The following is a 15,812-nucleotide window of genomic DNA, read 5'->3' as shown; positions in this document are numbered from 1 at the left end:
TATGAAAAAAAAAAAAACCAAAACAGTAAACAACATTCCGTTTGCTTGGTTGTTATTGTCATTGCTGTCAACTTAAATAATTAATTTTGGTCTTCTAAGACTCTTGGCCATTGGGTTGGGGATTTAGCTCAGTGGTAGAGCGCTTGCCTAGCAAGCACAAAGCCCTGGGTTCGGTCCTCAGCTCCGGAAAACAAAAATACTCTTGGCTACAGATCACAAAAGTTAGCTTCCCTCTCCTTAGTTATCCATTGTGTCACCACTCACTCACTGAGTGTCTTACCAAGTGGTCCTGGGTGTCGGATCTGAGTAGGTCGGGGTCCCTCAGAGAGTCCTGGGCTAGTCCAGAGACAGTCTGACCAGATGATAACTGACAGAACGTTGCCATAGGAACTGTGCAGACTGGCTTCCAGGGCTCCGTGGTCAAGCTGACTCACAGGGCGGTCAGAGGTGCCCTGGTGCAGGGCAGTGAGGGCTGAGAACTAAAGGGACAATGGGAACAACCCACACAGCGAGGGGTGGAGGCTGAGGGAGGATCAGTAATGTCGTCCTCTGTCTGAAAAAGTAGGTGCCAAACAGAAAGACAGGCCAAGTGGATGTGCAGGGCACAGAGGTGATGGGGAAGGGTGGCTGATGGACGCGGGGGGAGTATGAAGAACTTGGATGGTCAGGAGGAACAGGGGGAGGAAAGGGCACTCAGATTTACCTAAGGGCAGCTGTCAGTTCGGCCTCCACTTAGCTATTTCTACATTTTTACTGTTGGTTTGAAGACTGGCTATTGAAGGGCTTCCCAAGGTCTGTGGGAGAGTGGCCACCAGGAGTGGGACTCAGCTGGCTCTATGCTGCCACAGTCTCTGATCGGTCCAGTGGGGGATGGTCACCAGGTAAGGAAACTGGGAGTAATAGAAAAGAAGACTTTTGGGGACATCCCATGGGTCAGCCCAAGGGGCTGCTTGGACCAGCCTGATCTAATTGTACTAGTCAGGCTGCGCTAGACGATCAGAACCTGATAGAATGACTATTTATATTAAAAATTAATTGATTAAATTAGCTTACGTTATAGTGCTGGAGATGTCCAGCAGTGATGCTTTGGAACCAGAGAGGAGGAACCTGAAAATTGCTCAGCCTCCAAAGCCTGCAAGATTCCAGGAAAGCCGAAGGTCTTCAGTTCACTTTGGAAACCAAATAATACTAGCATCATTCTAGCATACTAGCATCAGTGGACGAATAATCAGCAGCAGCTGCAGCAACAGACCTCACTAGCAAGAGTTAAAGGCCAAGCAAGCAAAGAAAAACTTTAAAAAAGGAAGGAAGAAAGAAAGGGAAGGAGGGAGAGAGGGGGAGAGGGAGGAGGAGAGGGGAGAGAGAGAGAGAGAGAGAGAGAGAGAGAGAGAGAGAGAGAGAGAGAGAGAGAGAGCGAGCGCCTTTTTCCTTTCATGTTCCTTATCTTGGCTTCTGTAAGAAAACACCACCCATATTTTCGGGTGACTCTTCCCACATCAGTCAAAGTAGTCAAGATTATTTCCCTATAGATGCCCATAAACCAAGTCAATGTAGACAACCTCTCACTGAGACTCTGTTGGGGGTTTGCAAATCCTCCAGCTTATGTTTTGAGTTATCTTTTATCATTTGTAGAAAACTCGTTCTTTGTTTTGTTTGCTTGTCTTGCCTTGCTTTGCTTTGCATTGATTTGCAGGGCTAGGGATGGAACCCAGGCTGGCTGGGCACATGCTAGGCAAACTGCCATTGAGCTGTGCTAACAGCCCGTAGTAATACATTTGATACTTTAGAGATATATATGCATGAAATGAACATTTTATCCACCTTCTAAAGGCAGATAGGAGGCCACCTATTCAAGCCCTATAATTAGTAAAGCTGAAATTTGAAGAGGATTTTCTTTTTCCTAGATAAGTTGCCCTGAAGGATAGCAAGTATTCTTGTTGTCTTTGGATAAGAAAAGAAAACAATAGAAACAAAGATGTATGTTCACTGGTTTCACACTTCAGGATCTGGGCGATGAACATACTCGTTTCCCCTCATATTTGTGCACTGAAAAGAATGGAAGGCTGAAGCTCTGCCTCCCTTTCTGCTGATAGTCATGAGTCCTGTGTGTGTGCATACACAACCGAGTGTGGTCCTCTAGCCTGGAGCTGGGAGAGGTGAGGCAGACCCCACTGTGGGCACAGACGTGCGGAGCCTACAGGAGCGGAGTGAGGGAGGAACTGACCGTGCAGAGACACTGACCACGGTGGAATGTTCCAGCAGGTGTCAGCTTCAGCTCTGAGCCCCGAGCTTGGCTCCTCCAGCCCCAACAGGAAGTCCCCTCAGCACCATTGTCATCAAATGCATGAGAGCACTCTCGAGACACTGCGTTTGTTAAGTAAATAAAGGCGCAGGGTCATCCTCCAGGAACAGCCCGTCACACTGTGTTCCCGGTGGCACATTTAGTTGTAATTCCCATGTGAAGTTGCTTTCTTCTGGGGCCATGGTGTCACTCATTCTGCACGCACTCCAGATGTGTTTACAGTCCACATTAGGGTCTTTACTGTTTTTCCCAATGCAAGTAGTGGACCATGGTTGAAGATACTTTGGCTGTCTCAACTCGCAGATAAATTTTACCCCTGAAGCAAGCCCAGGAGAAAGGCAAATTCAGATTGCATGAAGATGGTCTAGAGGAAGGAGGCTGGGCTCGGAGCCACACCAGCAGCCTTGATTCCTGCCTTGGCAGTTGGGGGTAGAAGCTGTGAGATGGGAGGATTGAGACCCACGCAAGAGGCATCTAGAAATTTCCAAGTAGACATCTCCTCTTCCAGATCCACTCTTAGCTCGTTCAGCTGAGCTGTGTGCTGTGCGCCAGTTGTTGGGGAGAGAAGGGGACAGAGAAGAAGTGAGATTTAGAAAACTAGTGACCCATGTTTAGCTTTAGGAAACTGACCCATAACTATGGCAGATGCCACATCCACGTAGACTGCAGCCCACAAGCTCTGGGCCACAGTGACCTCTGCGCCTTTTGGCCTGCCCCTGCCTCAGCGTGTTACATTTGCTGTCCTTCTCTCTATGACTCCTGTCCGCTGCTCCTTTACATCTCGCAGGCCTGTACTCAAACAACATTCAGCGAGCCCATCCCTGGACACTTTCTCTGAAACTCTCCCAGACCCCCAGCCCTCTTCCCCGTGTCTGCCCATCTCATCTCCTCTGTGTAAACATCATGATTGGCCGACTATTTTTTTTTCTGCTCCACCCCAGTGCTTACAGCAGTTCCTAGTAGGCACTCATTACATGTTAATCGAGTTAATGACTGATCAAATTAATTAATTTCAGGATCAGGGAGGGCTGTGTGCAGCTCCAGTAGCCAGAAGTCCAGAAGATGTGTGTGCTGGTTTTCTCCTTGGTTGTACCAACTGATCACAAACAGAGTGGCCTAGAATAATACAGACTTTATCTTACATATCTATATAGGTCAGAAGCCCAAGCCTATCTCACTGGGTGAGAATCAAGGCATCCTCAAGGCTGCACTCTTTTCCACTGGCTGCAGAGGAGAATCTGCTTGCTTGCTTTTCCAGTCTCTGGGACTTCTTGTGTTTCTTGACTCATTCTGTCCTCCATCTTCAAAGCCAGCATTGCTGATTGAGTTCATACCACCCCCCAAAACGCATGCACATATCTCTCTCTCTCTCTCTCTCTCTCTCTCTCTCTCTCTCTCTCTCTCTCTCTCTCTCTCTCTCTCTCCCTCCCTCCCCTCTCTCTCCCTCTCCCCCCTCTCCCCCCCTCTTTCTCTCTCTCTCTCTCTCTCTCTCTCTCTCTCTCTCTCTCTCTCTCTCTCACACACACACACACACACACACACACACAGACTTCCTCTTCAGCTTCTCTCTCCTACTTTTAATTGTATTGGGCCCACTTGGATAGTCCTGGTTTTATAATCATCTGTAAAGAACTCTTAATCCCATCTACAACGCAGTCTCCTCTGCCAGGTGACCTAGCACCACAGGTTCTGGAGAATCAGGACATGGATACCTTTGGGGTCTCTGGAGAATCAGGACATGGATACCTTTGGGACCTCTTATTCTGTCCACTGTAGGGACTGCCAAGTAAGATGGGCATATTTAAAGATGGATGACTGTGACCGGCTGAAGCAGGAGGATGAGATGGTCAAACTGAGACTTTAGGTGATGACCATGAACTTGGAGCAAGAACATAGAGGAAGACTGGTGTGCACCTCTCCACAGACACCCAACCCCCACCCATTCTGTGGATACAAAGCTGGATTTGCCTGTAGGATCACCTAAAAGGGGAATGCATATGCGGCGTCTTTTCCAAAACTGACTTCTGTTGCACATGTACATTGCACATACACATGGCACAGACAGAGAATGATAGAGCCCTGGTTGATAGAGCCCCGGTTCACAGACACAGACGCCTCTCTTCTTATGCATACCGTCTATCTCAGTTGCACTTGGAATCTTGTTTTCCGTGCCTTTTTTCCCCCTGGCCAGAACACCAGGATAATGTTAACACATGTAGTAACACAGACTTATTCTGACATGACAATGGTTCTCACAGGGATTGCCCTGTTCCTGGGGAGGCACATTTTAATTATAACCTTTCTGCATCCAGTTTCAGATTCAAAGCTTTATTCGTGAAATACTAGGCATGCAGGAGTTGGAGGTGGGAGTGACAGATACCATGTGACCCAGGGGAAGAGTATTTTACTTGGAATTGAAGTTAGACTTTCTTCTGTTGCTTTGATCATTGCTCTCCAGTATTGTGAAGACCAGGGGGACCTCACTGTCTGGCCCAGGGTGGCCTGCACCCACTCCCCACCCATGAATACACCAGGGATGGCCTTATCCTTATGAGAGCTGTGTAAAGATGAAATGGGATGTTATTGAGAACACAGCCAGCCCGTACCACACACCTACCCTGAATCCAGCACTCTGCTGCGTGCTGAGGGCTTATTAGCAAACAGGAAAGGGAGGAGACCTGCTTGTGAATGAAGAGAGCAGACGTTTAATCAACAATAGCCCGCCATCTCGATGGCTTTTTTTTTTTTCACAATTTAAATCATTAAAATATGAGACTTTTTTTTATTAAGATATTTGTTTTCTCCCAGATTTTTGTGTAAGTTGGGATTGGTCCACATGAGTGTAGTAGACTTGCCCTCCTTTATCCTGGCTGTGTTGATAAGCCATGCTCAGCCACTATACTGTTTCCTAAAAAAGAATGGGTCTTAGAGGAAAGATTGTGTGTGTGTGTGTGTGTGTGTGTGTGTGTGTGTGTGTGTGTGTGTGTCTGTCTGTCTGTCTGTCTCTGTCTGTCTGTCTGTCTGTGTGTGTGTGTTTTAAATTCTGTGTGTATATGACTGTGTGTGGTTGTGCACATACGTGAGTGTGGGGTCTCCTGGAGTCCAGAAGAGAGCACTGGCTCCCCTGGAGCTGAGTTACAGGTGGTTGTGAACCATCCAACATAGGTGCTGGGAACCAAGCTCAAGTCCTTTAGATGAACAGCAAGTGTTCTTAACCACTCCAGCCCCAAATCACAGCTTTATAAAAATCTCTTTCTCTTATACCTTCTCAAAAACAAGTTTATTGTGGTATAATTCACATAGTGTTCTGTTCACTTGGTTTACAACATATAAATCAGTGGGTTTTAGTCTCTTTTTAGTGTTATACAACCAACATCATGGTCAATTTTAGAACACTTTTATTGTCCCTGAAGGAACCCTGCCCATTAGCAGTCTCCCCAATTCCTTCTAATTGCTCTGGCCCTGATCAACCACCAATTTACCTTCTGTTTCTGTGCATTTCCCAGCCTGGGCATTTTATATAAATAGAATCATATAATGTATAGTCTTTTAAGAGTCTTTTATTATATTTTTATTTCATTTTATTGGGGGAGGGCATGTGCATGCTATGGGACACATGTGATCAGAAGATAACTTCTAAGAGTCAGTTCTCTCCTCTACCACGTGGGTCCCAGGGCTCGAACTCAGGCCGTCCCATGTGGCTGCAGCCACCTTCACCCACTGAGTCATCTCACCAGCACAAAATGACTGGCTTGCTTCACCCAAAATAATGTGTTCAAGGTTCATCCACGTTAGAGCATATAGTGATCCTCTGTTGATTTTATTATGAGTCAATAGTCCGTTGTGATGAGTTTTTATTCATCTGTCCATCATCAGATGATGGACATTCGAGTTACATCCTTTTGGGACACTTTTGGACCACAGATATTTGTGCACACGTCTTTGGTTGACCATGTTCTCACTCCTCATGGTTGCCTGCCCAGGAGCAGGACTAATGAGGTGCTAACGCTGTCAGTAAGGTGGTGTTTCTGTGTTTGCTAGAAGCTTCGTAGCAAACCACCCAGACAACAGCAGCAGTGTGGTGCTCCATCCCACATTTTCTTGGCATAAATGGTAAGGAGCACAAGTCGGTCAATGGTTTGAGGAGCAGAAAAGCCCACTTTTCAAAGCCATGCCACTCGCTGTACGTATCCACCCTTGGAGCCTCAGCCCGACAGCTCCTCTGCATCCCTAATGATACCTCCTGTGCCTTGCTTTCCTCCAGCAGGTCAGAGCTGTGTTGCCGGGCAGGAGGGAGCGTCTCACTGTGGTTTTGAATGGAATTTCCCTAATGATTAATGACGCCCAGTATGTTTTCATGTGCTTGTAGGCCATTTGTTTGTCTTTCTTGGAGAAATGTCTGTTCAAATCCTTTGCCCGGGTTTTAATTGGGCCATTTGTCTTCTTTGCCTGTCTTCCCATTTGGCCCGAACAGGATGCTGATATGCTAACGGGTGATGAGCAAATATGGAAGGAGGTTCAAGAATCACTGAAACAAATTGAAGAGCTGAAGGCACACTGGAGTATCCTTTCACCTGCAGGCCCAGCCAGCTGTTGGCTGCTGCTTTCCCGGGAGCCGCCGGGGCCAGGGCCAGGTCTGAAAGCTCTCAGCGCTGCCTTGGCCCAGCTAGCAGTATGGGGAACCGCCCGGGAGGACTGCAGTGAGATCAGCACAGAACCTTAGACATACCTCACCGCCAGGTAATAGTATGGCCCAGTCACAGTGGGAAGGAAAGTGGTTGGTGTTCTGTTTTGTTTTCTCTTCCTTCTCTTCTCCCTCCTCCTCCTCCTTTTCTGTGCAAAAGGTAAGAGTCATTAGACCCCCTTCCTCCTGCATCCACTTTAGTCTCTGGAAAGGAATGTTCGAATCCTTATAAATCAATACCGCTGTCCCTCAAACCTACAAACCAGTCTCAACAGCAGCGGTGGGTTCTCCGTTATGTATTCCCTTGGTGTGAATGACAAGGGCCATGAATAGGTCAGAGTTCAGAGCAGAGGAAGACAGCATATGATGGGTCATCTGGGATGACCAGTTGGTGCTTTACTGTGTAAAGGGGATTCCAGATCAGGGTCAGGACTTGGATAGGCAGAGGCTGCGACAGAGGTCACTGTCTATAGAGGACTCCACTCGGACGCAAATGTGATGGGGGAACCACAGGTAAGAAAGACTGTAGAATGAAAAGGTCACCAAAAGGTCATCAGATGCTTTGGGATGAACGTATCCCAGACACCAACAAAACCTGCAAATAAGGTTTCCAATTTATTATGCTGTTAGAGAACTGTGAAGGACGGGAAGATAGGTAGGTTCTCCTTTTAATAGTGAAGTGTGTAATTTCAGAAATCATTAGCTCAGTGGGCTTGTTAAGTCTTACTAATGAACTACAGTTGGTTAGTAGGAAAGAAGTTTACCAAGAACAGATCCACCCACAGAGTCAGAGATTTTTTTTTTATTTAAGTAAAGTTTGCATCTAGATTTCATTAGAGGCTTTGAAAAGAAGTGGTCAAGACATTTGCGTTGTGTCCTAGCAGATCCAGGCATCTTACTCAGTTAGCAAATGCCACCAGCCTCGCTCTGAGGTGCTCTGTCTCTGCCGCCTTTGATTCAGTACCTTGATGAAGAGACTCTCCATTCACATGGAGATGGGAAGGACAGCAGAGTCGGGAGGATCCTTGGCAGTTTGAATGGTGACTGAACTTGAGAGGATGAACTTTGACAAGAGTGCATATAAAGTCTTCTGTCTGGGGCCAGGAGTCGAAGCGTGTTGATCTGCATAAAGCTTGGCAGCAGAACACACGAGAGGGTTGCGTGGCTTTGGTAAATAGTAAAATTTAATAAAGTGTACAAGCATGTTATAACTCCCCAAAGACGACTGTGATCTTGGGTTGCAGTCGTAGAAATACAGACTATAAAATGAGAAAGGGGGTGACATCGGGCTGATCCGATCTAGAATCTCAGATTCAGTCTGGGGTATAGAATATTAATAGGGCTGTAGAGGAATTAAATTCATTATGAGGAATGGCAGAGAGCTGAGGAGAAGTTTGAAACTCCACCTGTCAATGTGATGAAAGGTCCTGGAAACAGCCAGCTCTGGGTTGACGCTCATGGATTTAGAGTTGCTACACTACTGAGAAGTCCTGTTCTCTGTGGTCCTATGCAGCAGGAATCAGGCCTTAGCACACCACAGAGCATCTCAGTCTCACCTGGGTGAGGCTTAAGTGGAAACCGACTCTGCCAGGTATTTGGCTACTCAGGTATTTACTAGTCCTAATCCACCCCGTGATTCAGGCCGAACTTAGAAGACACAGTCCAACATCCACAACTCTCACATAGTGGGATAGTAATTATGCAAATCACTCTGTTCTGTGTTTCAGATGAGTATTTCTCAAAGGTCCATAGTTCAAAATCTAGCCCCCAGGGTGCCTCTAGTGGGAGGTATGGCAGACCTTTAAGGAGTGGGGCCTACTGGAAAGTCATTGAGTGGGAAGAATGCCTTCAAGGGGACCATCAGGTCCTGGTCTGTCAGCCTCACTCTGCTTCCTGGCTTGAAATGTAAATGCTTATTCTGACACCCACTCCCACCCTGGCTGTATGGTGCCCTCACTGGAGGCCACACCAATGGGGCCATCTGAACATGTTCTGGAATCTCTGGAACTCATAAGCCTATCATTGCTTCATAGGGTATTTTGCATCTGATAGTTCATCATAATAGTGCAAAGCGGAATAATACAATACATATTTTGGTGAAAATATATATACATATGCATATGCACACACACACACACACAGAGAGAGAGAGAGAGAGAGAGAGATATTAATGTTTTACAGAGGAAGTGATGATTCCACTGTGTCTGGGAGGTGAGTTGGACTTCAGGCCAGCCATGGAGGAGAGTGTCTCCGAGGGCAGAAACGTGCTAATATGCAGAGGATGACATGGTGTGCTGCTCCTGGTTCTAGTCAGTGCGCCACACATGAGGAAAGAACCTGCTGGAAATGAGCACAGGGTCAGTTTTTATGCAAAGGGACCCAGAATGATGTTAAGCATGGCTAGATGGGCACAGACCCTGCTCTGGCAGCCTGTCTTAAGATGACTAATTCCCAAGTGACTTCACTCCCTTGTCTGTCTGTCTGTCCCCACCCTCCTGTAGTCATTAGGAACATTTGAAAGAAAGCCCCCATTGTGCCTTTGGGGTCCTCTTTGGCCTCACTGGAACAGCGGTTATAGTAGACGCCACAGGTGGCACGGATGAATCTCTGAGCAGATACATGTCTGCATTAACCTGGAAAGAATCTTGTAGGTAAAACTGTTCCTCCCTCCCCCTCCCCCTCCCCTGGAGCAGCTTACATGAAAAGCTTTACCTTATTTGCCAGGAGATAGTTGCCAGTATTGTAGAGGGAGCTTGGCAAAGAAGTCCTTTCCTGCTTGGCAAAGGGTGTGTGGATGTATTGCTGTGTGTGGGTACAGAATAGCACATCTGGTTTCCACTCGCAAGGCGTCTCACCTCGGCTTCTTGCGGTCGAGTACATTATGGAAATGAGTAGGCAAAGTAACAATGGGGACCCAGCAGACGATGTTACAATAAGGCCCAAGCCTTGCCACAGAAATGTCTGGCACTGTGTAAGAGACAGCCATTCCTCCTGACAGTTTGTCAGACATCTAATCCTGGGATGAAAAGCCACGGAGGTTAGCGTGGCAATCTGTTTCAAAATCAGTGCATTGCCTAAGACACCGCTTCCCCCAACCTCTGGAGGATCCCTTCAGCAAACTTGAAACATCCATGTCACATGAATACAAAAGACAATCACCAACTGTCAATAACTTCAAATCACGGTCTTCAGTACATGAACCCCTTCTGGGATCGGAGCCAGGACTCGGCCCGAAGAGATGACATAAAGGGCCCTCAGCTTGAAATTCTTCCCAAGGAAGTGATGCTCTGGAGTAAGGTGTCGTGCCTCAGTGGAGAGGAAACATCTCTTCTGGCAGGTTCATGAAGATAGTCTTCCCCATTCACAGGTGTAGCTTGGTAAAAAGACTCCCTGGTGCTTTGGAAGTAGTGCTCTACAGGCACCAGCAGAGGGAAGCGGATTCTGTGGGGAGAGGGGGAGAGGATCTTTGCACACATGGGCTGTTGTGGGGAGAGGGGTAGAGGATCTTTGCACACATGGGCTGTTGTGGGGAGAGGGATGGAGGAGCTTTGCACACTTGGGCTGTTGTGGGGAGAGGGATGGAGGAGCTTTGCACACTTGGGCTGTTGTGGGGAGAGGGATGGAGGAGCTTTGCACACTTGGGCTGTTGTGGGGAGAGGGATGGAGGAGCTTTGCACACATGGGCTGTTGTGGGGAGAGGGGTAGAGGATCTTTGCACACTTGGGCTGTTGTGGGGAGAGGGATGGAGGAGCTTTGCACACATGGGCTGTCTGTTCAGGGCAAGGGTTGCTGTGTCAGGACACTGATGAAGAGGCCTGGAGTTAAGGTTCAGGGGATGTGTGTGGGACATGGAGTTGTGAAGAGACTGGGGGAGGGGTCACTCCATCCTCCATGCTCTTCCATACTCCATCCTCTTTCCCTTCAGTCTGTCAGGCTCAGGGCTGTGACAGGAAGGAAAGTTGAAAGACTCTCATCTCTCTGCCATATGCTTTGCGTACCCCAGTACACTTCCCAACAATGACCATGACACACAGAACTCCGCCTAGCTCATGAGAGGGCACAAAAAGATTTCCCCCCATTTTTAGGTTTGATTTTTTTTTTTTTAACCAAGGCAGGTGTTTTATTTCCAGCCTACCTCAAAGCATTTGACTTTTCCAAAGCTCCAAATCTGACAATGGTAGAACAAGCTTAGGTTTGAACCAAGTTCTATTGATGAAGAAGATCTACACTGTTTGTTCTGTAGATTGAATCTTCAAATGTTTCTCCCAAGTGGAATTCCAACATCAAAGCAGAAGAGTATAGAGCTACAGTGGTAGGAAGTGGGGGGTGGAGGTCAAGGAGATGCCCAGCCTCGTCTCAGCATGGATCAGAGGAGCTGGGTGGTGACCCCACTTGGGTCCCACACATGCACCTTCAGCTGGGCCATGGAGGAACCCCCATGTCTCCAGCCCTCCAGCTGCCTCTGTAAGATGGTGGGGATATCAGTCTGCAGGGGCAAGGTTAGAAGCTGAGCCAAGTACCACACACCTGTAGGCCCAGCTACTGAAGAGACTGAGGTGGACTGGCTACTGGAGCCAGTGATTTGAGGCTGCCCTGAGAAGCAAGGTGCAACTCATGGGGAGTGGAATATCATGTGGAAGCTCCATGAAATTAATTACTGACTTAATTGACATGTGGTTAATCAGAAAGCAGTGGCTCTTCTTGCTCTTTTTAAGATATCATTTTCCCTTACTCATGGTACACATATATAAACTGTTCTTAATATTTTCTTTCTTACTTTTCGGGTTTTTTTGTTTGTTTTGTTTTGTTTTGTTTTTGAGACAGTGTCTCTCTTTGTATTCCTAGCTGTCCTCAAACTCACTTTGTAGACCAGGCTGGCCTCGAACTCACAGAGATCCACCTGCCTCTGCTTACCGAGTGCTGGGATTAAAGGCGTGCGCCACCATGCACAACTCTTAATATTTTCTTCCAGTGTTTGGGTTTAAAGTAAGCATACATTTATTTCAGTTCAGTATAGGTTGGGATCACTTTTGTTTTCTAATAAACACTAAATATAAGACCCACTGGAAATGCATTCCCTCAGATGGCTGCATCTGCTGCAGGCCTGTGCACTGGTGTGGGCTGGGCTCCATGCATGGCCAGGACTCAGATGAGTCAGAAGCTTCTCCTTTCTCAGAAGGGATGCTCTCTTCTAAACAGAAATAATTCCGCAGTAAATAATTGGAAGCCGAACTAAAGCTTTGGTCCAGTTTAATAAACACCTTCATTCATTTCTCAACTAAGTCGAAGGAGAAAACATGTAGGCGTGTGAAAAAGGAATATTTCTTCGGGAGTTTTAATTCTCCTAAAGTACAGACTGGGTTAGAGGATGGTTTGTTGATGTAAATAGAATTTGCTTCCCTAAGATGCCACTTGAACGTGTTTTTGTCTCTCAAGTGTGTTTCCAGGCAGCTCATCTGTACAAAATAATGGGCGCCTCCTCCCTCCTGCGCCCGGGAACTCTTAAGCCTTTTAGACATCTCCGTTTGCTTCTGTGTTTCCTTGATGAAGACAATGAATCCTTAACTAAGTTAATAACAGAGTGGGAGCAGGTTCTGGGCCTGTGCCAGGCGATCATAAGCAGCAACTCTGAACGGCTCCCCGACATCAACATCTACCAGCTGAAGGTGCTCGACTGTGCCATGGATGCCTGCATCAACCTGGGAATGCTGGAGGAGGCCCTGTTCTACGCCATGCGCACCATGGAGCCCTACCGGTGAGTGCCAGGCGGGGCTGACACACAGCTGTCCTCACTGTTCGCGCGCGCAGGACGGGGTGGCCGCTGTTGAAACTCTGACCCTCCTGTCTCATATCCAGTGTCCCGTTGGCTTTCAGCGTGGGAAGCCAAACCTTGTTTCATTCATTGCTCTGTTACTTCACACATTCCTCAGTCGTTGGCAAAGCTGTTTCCAGGTTTCTGGCACTGTGCATGTTCAGAAATGAGTTCAGAAATGTCTATACTGTCTCTGTGTGCACTGGGTGATGCTAATACCCATTTGCAGTGACCAAGGCCAGCCGGCGGGGAGGGGTGGTGGTGGTGGGAGGCAGAGAGGAACATGTGACTCAGTCCTGTCTTTGGACCACTGGTCCAGGTGAGGGAGGCGGATGGGCTGCTCTTCGATTGGTTTACAGTGGTGCGGGGGTCCAGAACTGATGTCTGTCAGAGTGCTTGTATACAGATGATCCACCGTTATAGCCACCTTGTAACTGCTCTTCTCCAATGGGTCACTGCATCGGAGAAGAAACTGTTGGTGAATGATGGGTAATTCACCACTGTGTGTGTGTGTGTGTGTGTGTGTGTGTGTGTGTGTAGACAAGATCTAGCTCTGTGGCCCAGGCTAGCCTCTGACTTGTGATCCTCCTGCCTCAGACCCCTTTTCAGTATTGGGATTGCAGGAATGTGCCACCATGTCTGATGGAGATTGACTGCCTCTGTTCAGTTCCTCCAGGGGGGTGGGTGTTTGCTGCTGGGTGGTCTTGTAATGTGGAGCAGTTTTGAGGGGAAAGGGAGGTTGAACTCAAGTGCTGGAGGTTTGACACTTCTGGCCATGGGGCTCCGGTTTTCTCTAGGCTAAGAGCAGAAGTTGAGCCTGGGAGCGAGCCAATGGGAGAACGCGGGGCAGATGAATAGTCTGAGATCAGGGTTGCCCAGTGCCCAGCACAGGACAAGGTTACCATGGCGAAGACATCTGGATGCATGAGACGTAAAGGGGACATAAAGTGTCTGCAAAGCAAGGCACCGTTCCTGGAAGATGTAAACCTCCCCATTCTGCAGATGATACCAACGCAATCTGGCCAAAGATGGCGGGGCACGGGGAGAATCCAGGTCTAGCCCCATGGGACATTGGACAGCAGGTACAGGGAGTGATTCAAAGTGAAGTGGGTGGGGCACAGCCTGTCCCTACTGGAGGGAAGCCCCAGGTGACAGACAGCCGGGAGGGGAAGTTACCAGGCCCTGCGTGTCAAGAACAGAAGCAGGGTTAGACTGTCACAGGGAAAGAGATAGCAAGCCTGCGTGAGCCGAGGTCAACAGTCGGATCTGGGTCAGAACTAGCTGTGGGCCGAGAAGAGCCTGAAGATAACCAAGGCCCCACTACCAAGGAGATGGCAAAGACCCACAAGCCAGCCAGTGGCACCAGACCCGAGGGTGTTTCCAGGCTTTGGCAGGTGGCTGCTTTCGTTCCCTTGTGGTGAACGGCTTTGGAGCCGTCTGTGAGTCAGCTTTAATCTAACTGCCTGGAGGGCTGAGACCGGAGACTTTCCCATGAGCAGTGGAATGTCTGTTCGGGGTGAGGAATCTTGTGGGTTTTCTGAAAGTTTGAATGGAACACGGAGAGATAAGGCTGCTTTCTCAGAGCCTTGCTGGGTGTTGACATGCCGGGCAGACTGTGATGGCTGGCACAGTCTCTGAAGGCTGAGGCCTGGCCGCGGCAGCTCAGAACACGGGCAGCACAGTAAAGGGATGGACCCATGCCAGGAGCTGCAGACGGAGAAATCCCACCTTTCTCCAAGGCCCCTGTGGCAGCACTGTGCCCCGCCCCCCAACCCCCAACCCCGGGCTGGTCTTTGTAGAAGATTCTTCTTGCCCATGGTCCCCTTTTCTTTATCATCCTGGCTGCCCTGCCAAGGCCAGCCTGAAACAGTCATCTAAATTGTCCTACCAGAAGTCCCTAACAGTTCTGAATTCATTTTGAATCTTTTGTCAACACTTTACAGAGACCTCTGCACAGCACTGACCGAGCCCCAGTCAGCTGGCAGTTTGATTGACCCACACTTGAGTCAGACAGCTTTCCACATAGGTGAAGCCAAGTCCTCCACAGCATACTCCCTTGTATGTAGACGAATTGCTAAATGGTCTTATTAATAAAAACAAACTCGGAGCCAGAAATTGGGGTTAAAACCGGAGATCAGAGGAATACGAAAAGCCAAGGCTAACCTCACCTCACCAGCTCCACAGCTTCCAAAGGCAAACTACTTCCTGTCTGCCCACACCTGTATGCCTTTCTGTTCTGTTCTCTCATTTGCTCTCTCAGCCCAGCTACATCACTTCCTCTTCTTGCCCAGCTCTGTCACTTCCTGTCTGTCTGTACAGACCTCCAGACCTTCATGGTTAACTAGTGTTGGAAGTTAAGGCGTGTGCCACCATGCCCAGCTCTGTTCCCAGTGTGGCCTTGAACTCACAGAGATCCAGACAGATCCCTGCCTGCCAAGTGATAGGATTAAAGGCGTGTGCTTTATATAGTGGCTGGCTTTTTCCTCTGATCTCCAGGCAAGTTTTATTTTATTGGGAGACACAGTATATTGGGAGACATAATACATCATACTTGTGTTTGAGAAACTTCTGGTTATATTTTTTGTGGTGTTGGCCAGTCACATTCTCTCTGTAAGTAAGTGTGTGTTCTGTCCTGTGCACAGTGACAGGTTTCCAGCGCTGTTTCAGTTTCTCCTCACTAGGGCCCTTTGAGGGATTTCTTTGCAGAATACTGTGCACTGTGCTGCTCCACTTCCAGTGAGTAGGACTCGTGACATTTGCCAGCAGAGGCTCTGTAGAAGCAAAGACTAGGGACAGTCTAGAACCGACACCATTAAGAGAAACAGGAACACACTTTGTCCTTTTCCCTTTGGCTCAGAAGAGAAAATAAGGGCAGCAGGCCACATGACCGTCTTGGAACAAGAAGGGAATGGGATGGTGGCGATGGCTTTCATGTGCCATCAGTCACCTGCACAGTGGCCTGTGACTGCTCTAGGTGGGCTCTTGCTCCCATTTAGCCAAGGACATGGACAGTT

General features: G+C 48.2%; 1 protein-coding gene across 3 annotated transcripts in view; it reads left to right on the top strand.

Annotated features, from left to right (window-relative positions):
* The window catches only part of Smyd3 (SET and MYND domain containing 3), a 585,856-nt gene that overhangs the window by 480,061 nt on the left and 89,983 nt on the right, over positions 1–15,812 (top strand). For all 3 annotated transcript variants that reach the window (XM_042258703.2, XM_042258712.2, XM_042258710.2), the window contains 2 exons: positions 6,777–6,864; positions 12,567–12,741. In XM_042258703.2, the coding sequence (XP_042114637.1) occupies positions 6,777–6,864; positions 12,567–12,741 (263 nt within the window). The remainder of the gene's footprint in view (positions 1–6,776; positions 6,865–12,566; positions 12,742–15,812) is intronic.

This window comes from Peromyscus maniculatus, chromosome 11 (assembly GCF_049852395.1).
Source record: "Peromyscus maniculatus bairdii isolate BWxNUB_F1_BW_parent chromosome 11, HU_Pman_BW_mat_3.1, whole genome shotgun sequence".
NCBI classification, from domain to species: Eukaryota; Metazoa; Chordata; class Mammalia; order Rodentia; family Cricetidae; genus Peromyscus; species Peromyscus maniculatus.
The sequence above is the reverse complement of the archived record's forward strand: the minus strand, read 5'-3'. Positions and strand labels throughout refer to the sequence as shown.